This window comes from Oryzias latipes, chromosome 14 (genome assembly GCF_002234675.1).
Source record: "Oryzias latipes chromosome 14, ASM223467v1".
Lineage (NCBI taxonomy): Eukaryota > Metazoa > Chordata > Actinopteri > Beloniformes > Adrianichthyidae > Oryzias > Oryzias latipes.
The window spans coordinates 27,330,072-27,340,543 of record NC_019872.2 but is presented as its reverse complement, the minus strand read 5'-3'; the positions used below and the strand labels follow the sequence as shown (position 1 = coordinate 27,340,543).

The following is a 10,472-nucleotide window of genomic DNA, read 5'->3' as shown; positions in this document are numbered from 1 at the left end:
CACACAAACTCAGTGGGCAGTAGTTTATAGTCAGTATTGTTCAAAAGTCTTCATCAAACATGCCTTTTCCTAAGTCTGAGCAACATTACAATTCCATCCAACAGCTCATTTTCCAGTGTGGAGCAACCAGGAGACATTTTCTCTCACCATTTTATTTTGATACTAAATCTTTCAAACTGGATCAGTGTGTTAATTGTGTGTAAATTAAGTTAATTGATCGCTGAAATCAAAGGCAGGAAACACAAAATGTTCTGTTGAATCCCTCTGAAGGAGCAGAACTTTTCAAGTTGGAGAATGAAGATGGTGTCATTCTAATGAAACAATTTCTTTTTAATTTTCATGAGTGGCCAAAGCAAAGAAACAAAAAGAAAATGATTTAAAATGTAGATTTTTTTTGTCAAGAACAATACCTTTGGGATTAAACAGACATTTTGTGAGAAATCTATCATTAATGTATCAGAATTGCATGAACAGAGGTGAGGTGACAGCACGCCACCTTTCCTCACGTTAATGCCACATCAAGCAGGATTCATGTCATCACAATGAAAACACAACAATGCTTCTGTACGAAAACAAACAGGTCATCGCTCCATCGACTTCCTGTCCTCATAAATACAACTCAAGATATCTACAAAACAGAACAAGTGTCACCGAAACGGTTCAGAATTTCTTTCTTTTCGGGGTTTATGAAGGATTCACCTCATCACAGATGATGTCACAACCTCGCCGGGAAGCGGTGGAAATCACGCAGACGTGATGAGGCTTCCATGTCCATCTTTTTCTTATTGTTGCAGAACCCACCCGTTATAAACATAAAAGATCTCCAAGCTTTAATTTGAAATTTAAAATAATGAATGTTTTTTTTGTGTGTGTGTGTGAATCGGTTTTAATTTGAAAAACCCCAAAGGCTTTTTATCCCAATGAGAGCTCAACTTTTGAATTTCCAGCAAAAACTGCAGCATTTGTTTAGAAATCTCACTGCTTTTTTTTTTTTTTACCTATTTCAGTTGAAACCTCTGCTGTTCCTGTAAGATAAGCAGCCGTCAGTCAGTTTGTGAGGCCTGAAGATAAAACAAATGCTTTTGGAGATTTGGTTTTGTAGCAGTTGTCCTCGGGGATGCACTTCTTTTTTTTTTTGTGTATTTTTGTTTTACCGTTTATGTCAAAAGTGTTCATGGAATCCTTCACAGATGCAACCGTTTGAGGACAGTTTAGGTGAGGGGTTGGACGAGTGTTCACAGGCCTTTTGTGCTCTTCAATAATCTGAAATAATCCTCCATCCAATCACGGTTGGAGGAGCAGAAAGCGGGAGCCGTCAAAGTCCAACATCCTGAAATGAAATGGATCCACTAGTGTTTTCTAACAGAAATAAGGTCACGACAAAAGCCTGGTCGGACTTGGAGCTTCCGCGAACCGGTGAGGACACGTGGGGGGGTCGCTCGCCCGCGTTTCTTTCCCTCCCAGCTCCATAATGTGCAAATATTTCTGTCCTTCATGGCGCCTTCGAGTGTTCGAGCGAAGGAGGAGAAAGAGGTTAAAAAGCAAAAGAGGCTGCAGGATGGAAAGTGCTTCAGCGGACGACACTTTCTTTTTTTTTTTTTTTGGTTGAGCTAATATGGAGTTACATTTACATTAGAAATGAGCCCCCCCCCAAACCGTTCCACTGTCCACAGCCACACATTTACTTATTTACAGAGTAGTGTTCCTCTTCATCGTTTCTATCTGCGCTGCACTCTAATGTACACCCAGCTCCATCTTCATCCTTACACGTTAAACTGAGGAGGTTTGGGGTGGGGGTGGGGGTGGGAGGGGGTGGACACTCAGAGAAAAAAAAAAGGGGGGGGGGGGCCCGCCTCGTTCAGAAGCATCATGTCTCTGGAAGCTGGTTGATGTCCGTCAAGTTGGTGTCGTTGAGAATCACTTTGATCCGGTCCAAAGACTCGGCTTGTCGTATTCGCTCCAACTGGACCTGCAGACACGACAGACATCGGGTTAGAACGGGCCTGACTGACAGTTGCTGTGTCTGTGTGTGTGTGTGTGTGGGGGGGGGGGGGTCCAATCAGGACCGGCTTGGACTGAATGAAAAACCACATCAACTAAATACATGAAAAATAGATTCAAAATGTTGAAAAGATTACATTGTTGTTAAAAACCCCAAACTGAAATGAAAGAAAGTGTTATTAATAACTTTATTAATAATCCTAGTATTCAAATTTAGTCTAAACATCCAAGTCAATAAGGATTATATAAAAACATATTTTTGCTTCATTTATTTTAATTACTTTTTTCTTTTCCAGTTAAAATCTCAAATCTGAAATTGGACTGAACCATTCTTTTTAAAAAGGGGAAAATGATAAACTATTAGGTGGTGGAACAAAATATATTGGTGTAGTTTTTATAAATAATTTATGTATTTTTCTCATATTACTTTTTTTAGGTGAAAATAGAAAAACAAATGATTCTATTAGCAGCTGAGCTATTATTATTTTTTCTTTTTTGCAAACATTATTAACTCTTTGAGAGTCGTGTCTCCGTCCCACAAAGTAAAGGAAGTTCTCTAGGAGGACAGCTATGCAGAAGTTTGAGGGCAGGACTTCTCCACCAAGTTCCAAAATCATGTTCAGAGTTGAATTTTAGCCAACTTTGATGGACAAAAATATTTTCTATGTCCATTTGAGAATCTTACATTTCAATCCCATTTCCATGAAGGTTATTTATTTATTTATTTTTTACTTGGTTTAGCAGCAGTTTCAGGCGCAGAGACTTAACCTGCTTACCTGTAGCGTCTGAGAAAGTTTGACGAAGTCCTTCTGGACCTGCTCGCTCACGTCCAGCTCGGTCTGCAGCCGCTGGGCTTTGTCTCTTTCGTCCAGAACCTGGCTTTCAAGAGCGCTCTGTAGAAACACGCGCGTGTTAGAAAAAGGATGGGCTCAGTGCAGCTGTGAATGAAAGCGCTGGCACGATTCGTGTCTGCGCGGTTCCGGGGAACACGCTCTGACCTTTGCAGATGCGAGCTCTCTGACCTGCTGCTCCAGGCTGACCTTGAGGCCCCCGAGGCGCTCCAGCGTCTCCATCTTTTCCGTTAAACTGCTCCGCAGCTACACAAACACCAGCAGAAGTTACTAAAGAATCACCGATTCCATACGAGGACAGACTGTTAACGCAAAAACTGCTTTGATTGAGCCGTTTGGATTAATTGTTGATTAATGAACAGGTGAAAACTAGAGATTCCTTATAAAAAGAAAGCTTTTCCACATTATTTGTGGATTTTGAGGCTTTAAAAAATGTAGGAGCTCACTGGCAGCATTTGGAACGTAAAATGAAAATAGGAAATGTTTTAAGCTGCACTTTTTTAATCCCTTAAAGCTTCAAGAAGGCATCTGAGCTTTCCTTCAAAGGACCATTTCCCAACAGCTGTCAGAAGTTCAAATCCTTTGCCGTCAGCTCATCAAGTCAGAAATTCCCGTGCAGGTTGTTTGGGAAAACTAATGAGCAAATCCCATGAATGGGCAGCAGATAAATGTTTGTGTCCTCGGTCAGGGTTTCCCCCCCCCAAAAAAAACCTTCTGGCGGATAAATGTATGAGGAGCCAGCCGTGTACGGAGCTCCATGTGATGAAGGTTTCTTCACAATCAGCAGGAAATCTCTGTTTTCTGATTAAAGCAACTTTGGTCGGAAATGGATACTACTTTTTTTAAGGTGATCCTCTACAATTATTTGTTTCAGATATGTAATCTAAACACTGATTAGCTCCGTTTTATTAATCAGAATAAAGAGCACTAACGTCCAGATTTTGTAACGGTCAATAAACAGTTCCTACCTTCTCCTTCTCTGCTTTTATTCGCTCCATCTCCGTCTTCAAACTAGAAAAAGACGCTGAGAGAAGACGTGCGACCTCGTTAGTCAACCACATGTTGTTCATCGGAACCTCAAAGTCTGCAAACTTTGATCACTTTGTGCTTTAAAGGTCAAACGACAGAGCTGAGAAACACACACTGAGCTAAACGCATCACAACACGTCCAGACGTCAAGCTTTAAAAGTAACCAACAAACGAGAGCAAAGCTAAAAAAAGAAATAAAAATGCACATTTAAACCTCTTTTGGTTACACTTTATAAAGCGGGAGAAACATCAGCGGGACCCAGAGCTGAAAAGATCGGGTGTAAACTCTCATAATAAAATCCAAAAACAAGTGTTTGTAAAATTACAATATTGTTCAATAAAAAAAAGTGAAATATAAACAAAAACAGTAGCTCTGTTTTCTGCAGCTACTAAAGTACAAACAAATCCTGACAGATCTTCTGTAACTTCTGTAAAATAAAATAAAACTCCCTTTGAGAGTTTTTAAACATAAAGTTAGTAAAAACTATAAAAGTGTCTTTTTGTGTTTAACCAGTAGATGCATACATGCCAGTATGACGAGATTCTGGGTCAAAAAACTAGAATAAATGATTGAAATGTGTTTAAGAAGCACAAGCTGGTTAAGCAGAAGGGAAAACCAAGCGAGCTTCACCGCCAAATTCCTGACCCGTTTTCATTTCAACCCACAAACGAGGATTTGACTCTAACCCGACTTTATCGATTATTCTGTTCAAGGTGATGCTAAATTAAGCAAAGTTATCTGTTACAAAATGATGCATTTTTCCACGAAGGACGCGTGTTGCCGTTTAAGTGACATCTTGCCATGAAAAGTCTACGAAAGTGCACGTAAATGCGCGGTCTGCGTTCAAAATTACTACACAACTTCTTAACTTTGTTTTCAGGCTCTACGTCCAAAACATGTAGCCATTGAACCTGCATTGAAAGTTAAACCGCTTAACCTTTGACCAATCAGAATCTCGGATTAGGTAGTAATCCGTTTGAAAATTGATCAATGAGGAGTAATTCATATTTGCAGTTTGTACCCGGCTTGAATTCTACGACACCAAGTCTTTCGCATATCGGAATGAAGCTGGGAAAGAAAAAGCCTGGAGTGAGATTCACCAGATTTGCACCACTTCAACATTTCACACGACTTTTCTAACATTTCCAGGGCTCGACATAGCCATTTGTCCGCTGGCCCGGTCCTGTTTTTCGAGCAGTGCGGACCACAAGACTTTACTTTTCACTTGTCCGCTCGGGCCACTAAAATATTTAACGGTTTATATATTCTTCACCTTTTTCAATAAAGTAAATTTTGCGAAAACGTGTAGATTTACCTCGTCTTCATAATTTAGTGAATTTCAAGGGTTTCTATGGGAAACCTTTGATCACTTCTCCTTCTCTCCCGCCTGCGCGCGCTCGGCTTTCACTGCCGAGCACCACGCGGCACGCGCTCACTACTTTTTTTTTTCAAACTTTATTGAATGTAACAATTCAATACAAAACAATGTTAAACAGCAACAACGAAGGCACAAGCCAGTGGGTTATTATTACATTTGATTATAAATCCGACACCGTCACTGAAGAGAGACTGAAGCATGTCAGAGATGTGGAAGACATGGCAGGAATAGATAGGAATATGTTAGATGGAGTAATGGGTATAATTAGTAGTATGGACAGCAAGATATTTAATGAATGCATTGAAGATGAAACTGTATCCACTAAGCTTTAAGATGAATGTCAAAGAATCAAAGGCAACTCCAAATACCTGAATCTCAGACTCAAATGCAGTAGAATGTTAAACTACTTAATTTTGTTTTTCTTTACAACACTGTAAGCAGTAAGTATTTCTAGTTAGCTGAATGATCTCAGTTAGACCTGCACAATATGAGGAAAACTCGCGATATGCGATATCAGAGATTAAAATTGCGATAACGATATAATTTGCGGTATATAAACAAACAGCAAAATAACCAAATAACCATTCCCAGTTTAAAAATTATACTCCAAATGACCGACGTTGACATAGGTTACAAACATCTAACATAACAGGGCTCCATCTGATTGGTCAACAATGTGAAGGCGTCCATCCGATTGGTCAAATGCATTAAGGGATTTATTTGATTCGTTAAATGCTTCAAGCTGCCATTAGATTGTTTTAACACATTTAAGGTTTATGATTTATTGCGATATTTGCCGTTAGAAGCACCATGAAAACTTCTGAACTAGTGTTACCTACTACACTGCAGTGCTCTCTTCAAAACATCTGAAACAGACTAGAGCAGATTTAAGTTTGATATGGTCTATTTTCAGTCATTGAAAAGTGTAGAAATAAGTGATGTCACCAGAATGCACCAAATTGTACCATATTAAAAGTTTCCGGGGGGGCATGCCCCCGGACCCCCCTAAAGTTGCAAGCACCTGCGGAGCGGCGGGTCCCGCTATGCGCGGTGTCGGGCCAGTAACTTTCAGGCAGGGCCAGTAAGTTTCAAAAACTACTGGCCCTGTGGGCCAGTGCAAATTTCTGGGCTATGTCAACCCCTGATTTCTAACTGTAGGTAAATGTGCTAGCATCGGGTAGCAACAGTCCGGTGTTGGACACCGTGTGCTAAGAGAGTGTTGAAGAATGCGTGTTCTTTAACACATGCCTTGTTTGTACTTTGCATCAAAAAGCACCAGTAATTTGCTTCAATGTAAACCAATTCCATGAATTTCATGAACCAAAATTGTATCCTAGAATTTAAAGATGGATTTCAGTCCAAATTTGAACACTTCTCCAGCTCGTTTTTATAAATTTCCAAACCATCGGACTCATAGAACGGCAGGAGCATGTTCTAAAAGCTGCTTCTGGGACGTTTTGCTCTTCCACCAAACACCTTCTGCTTAAAGCTGTGACAAAGTCCTCTACAGCCTTTGCAGTGAAAGTCTCTACAAGTGAAGTAAAGATATTCATGAAGAACTTGATCAGGTTGAAGAAATGTGGTAATTCTTCTGGTTATAAAAAAGGAAAAGTGCAGGTGTGGAAGGATAACATCTTCAAGAAGCCATAGAGAAATAAGCAGCTGTTGTCCAGTCATTCTATTGGTCAGAGGAACCATTCTGGATCTGATTCTTTTTTTTTTTTTTTTTTTTTTTTTTTTTTAACTTGTCCTGTCCAACAGCTAGGCAAACAGATGAGAGCTGAGGGCCTCTTGTGTTGGACATATTTTATTTTAACAAGAGGGGTTATTCATCTTCAGACAAACCAAAGGTATGTCTGAATAAACCCCTTTTGTAATTGAGGCCAAAATTTATTAATTTCAATCATGTTTGAAAATCTTTGGTGTTGGACCGGACGGAAAAGGAAAGAGGGGAAGAAGAGAGAGGGACGTTAGAGAGAGGGGGGGGTAGGAGGGTGATAATAGGAGGGGAAGGGGGGTAAGACCATGAAGCAGCATAGAGCAGACAGGTTTACTGGTTGTTTATCGTTACGGTACGGTTCAAATGTAGTACAAAAAGGGCGGGGCCTGTTCACACACACTCAAATATTATCAACACACCTGCTAGCCGCAAAAATGTCCACATGTCAACATGCACACAAAACAGATAGTGTTCACGAACGCATACCTATGCCTTTAAACCAACTAGTGTGAAATCTTTCATTCATTCAATCATGCAAACTATTAGTGCAAAGGTGAGCTAACACCTGTGCTCAGGTGAGTGTTTATGTTCTTCTAAAATGGATGGTGGAATGTGAAAAGAAGGAGGAGGAGCGCCCAGCCACCCCCACACCCATACCCCCGCCGCAGCAGCAGCGGCAGCCGGAATTCCCCCAACGCCACACGGGAACAGGCAGGGAACAACCGCCCCCCGGGCGACCAAGACCGCCACCCAGGCCAGGGCCAGCCGGACCACCGCGAGGCCCCCAGAGCCAGAGAGCAGGGAGGCGCAGAGGGAAAGAGAGCGCCGCCCCAGCCCAGCCAGGAAAGCAGCCCCCCGCCGCGCCGGAAGAGCCCAACGCAGGGCCCCACCGGACAGGGACGCCCACAGCCCCAGACGAGCACCCCACCACCACCCAGGAGTTCCGGGCATCCCCCCGCCCCGACCCCAGGTACGAGCCAGGACCCCCCAAGGGAGACCCGCTCCGCACTCCAGGCAGCCACCCACCCGGCCCACGGTTGGTCCAGGTAGGAGCAAGGCAGGGGCCCGCCGCCCCCGCCCAGGAGGGGGGAACCCCGGGGAAAAAAGGGCGGTCCACAAGGGATGTTATAAATATGGCCCGACCAGGCTCGGCCATGTTGGAAGTTTGGCGGGGCCCAGCGCCCAGGGGCAAGGACCAGGACCTGGATCTGATTCTTTGATTATCCAATTATATTCCATTATATTTTTCTGTAGTTCAAGTCTTTTATGTTATACACTGGCCAAACAGATGTCTTTACAAAAGTAGGTGGAGCCTGCTGGACCCCACGTCCAAATGTTTGACAGATTTTTCCCGCTTTCTTGTGGTAGCGGTGTGGATTTCCAACAAGCTCACTCGTGATTGGTGAGCGTGGTTGACATAGAAACGAAGACTCAGACTGACTTGGAACAATCACCGCTTACTGACGACGTCTGGCTCCAAAACAGAAGTAAGCCATTTACTACGGTTGACGTCACAGTCACTCAGTCCAGTTCTCAGATACAGGCAATGGTTCTGACATTCATTTATGGTCATAAACTCTGGGTACCGACTGAAAGGATTGAATATCCGATACAAGCGGCTGAAATGAGTTTCCTCCAAAAGGTGACTGGGCCCTCCCTTAGAAATATGGGGGAGGAGCTTGGAGAAGGCAGCTGAGGAGGTTTGGGGGTGTCTTTTGGAGACCTTTCTGCGCCCACTGGGTGGAGATCCAGGTGGAAGACCAAGATATGCTGAAGAGACTACGGCCCAATCTGAATTCCTCCCCTATCCCCAAGGCTCCTCCCCATTGCTCCAATTGTAGGGACGTTTGGAGCGGTAGTGGTGTTAAAGTCATCAAACCAATGTTGTTATTGTTTTTCCAAACACGCTGGCATCTACGTGCCAATATAGATGACCGACAACTATTGATGCCGTCATCGAGTGGCAATGTCGGGTTTTGAAGACACTATTTTTCCAAATCTCTCCATTTGGAGGGCTAAATGTAGGGGTAGGGAGAAGCCGTAGGGGATTCTGACTGATCTGGGTATCTCCACATAGACTGTAGCCTCCAGCAGAAAAAGATTATACAACAGTATCTTGACGCAAACACGTATTGTGTAAAGGAAAAATGGGAGCGAGAAGGAGGGCTCATGTATGTCAGCAGCAATGGGTCACAACAGGATCAAACATTTGCCGTGAATTTTGTTGGAAGAGGTTTTTTATTACACCCTCTAAGAAAAAATACCTAGGAACAGGTGGTAAATGTTGGAGGTGTGGTAATAATGGAGCCAATCACTTCCACATATTTTGGGACCGTGTGGTTGTCAAGAAATACTGGTCTGACATTCATGAACATCTACAAAAGGTATTTTCTATTGTCTTTTTACCCAAAAAAAGTTGAGTTGAAATAAGTGAACTTAACAGCTCGTCTATAGCGGGACGGTGGAGTTTCCCGTCAGCGGGACATTTAGTAAATCTACGGAGGGAAACATCTGAATGGGCCGCGGGTCGGGACAGCGAACAGAAGCGTGAATGTTTCAACAGCAGCTCAATGTGGTTTGAAAGAAAACCCACGAGGCCGGGAAAAGCGCGGAGCCGTCTGCTAAAGGTCATTAGTTTGAACAGGTAACACACAGAGAAACAGGTCAAGCTGCTCAAAGTGTTTTCATACCTTCCAGGATGTCTGTAAGAAAAGATAATTGGAGGAAAAACAAAAGCAGAAATAATGGAATTAAAAAAAAAACGTTGAAGACAAAAAACCCAACAGTCCGAGAAGGGCCGCCTCAGCCGGTCACCTGACTCACCTATTTCCTCTTTACAGCCCTCGATCTCCAGCTGCAGAGTCTCCTCCAGGTTCTCCTTCAGGCACTGCTCCGCCTGGATCTGCTCCTTCAGAAATAGGATCTCAGCCTTCAGCTTCTCCTCCATGTGATCTGCAGACGTCCGCAGCGCCACCATGTCTTCACGACACTGGAACACCAGACCCTGCAGCTCCTGAGGACGAATAGGGGCAGAATTAAGGAGATGTGATGCTAAACACTCAAAGCATCCAGAGGATGACATGAGGTTTTCTTGGATTTGACCAGAAATCCTCATGAAAAAAAAAAAGCTTCAACTGATGAAAGGAATATCTCAGATTTAGGGGCTTTTTTTCCATCAGTTGGTTCCATCCAAGAGTCCAGAACTTCTAAGAAAGTCATCATGAGTTTGTCCCGGATTCTCCAGGAGAGGGAAGGGTTTCCAATCCTCACATCCGACCAAGATGGCAGCAGCCGGACAGCCATGGATCACGTGGTTGACCCATCCCACACATGTCTATGACTGTCAGAAATGTCCAGAATTACTTTGATGTGATCTCCTCCCTAGAATTAAAGTCCCATTAGCTGTCTCACACCTGGGAGTGACATTAGATCCCTGCGTTTGACTCCCTTCTCTGGGGTGAAAGCCGCCCTCAGGAATCATTTGGAGGTTTA

At 43.1% G+C, this 10,472-nt stretch overlaps 1 protein-coding gene across 2 annotated transcripts in view; it reads right to left on the bottom strand.

The window, feature by feature from the left end:
• Positions 1–9: 9 nt before the first annotated feature.
• The window catches only part of rabep1 (rabaptin, RAB GTPase binding effector protein 1), a 35,005-nt gene continuing 24,542 nt past the window's right edge, over positions 10–10,472 (bottom strand). The window contains exons 14-19 of one of the 2 annotated variants that reach the window (XM_023962589.1): positions 9,804–9,993; positions 9,671–9,682; positions 3,821–3,876; positions 3,000–3,098; positions 2,778–2,894; positions 10–1,969 (exon numbers count right to left, since the gene is read on the bottom strand). In XM_023962589.1, coding sequence (XP_023818357.1) covers positions 1,868–1,969; positions 2,778–2,894; positions 3,000–3,098; positions 3,821–3,876; positions 9,671–9,682; positions 9,804–9,993 — 576 coding nt within the window. In that variant the 3' untranslated portion in view covers positions 10–1,867. The remainder of the gene's footprint in view (positions 1,970–2,777; positions 2,895–2,999; positions 3,099–3,820; positions 3,877–9,670; positions 9,683–9,803; positions 9,994–10,472) is intronic. The other variant, XM_023962590.1, reaches the window with a different exon arrangement.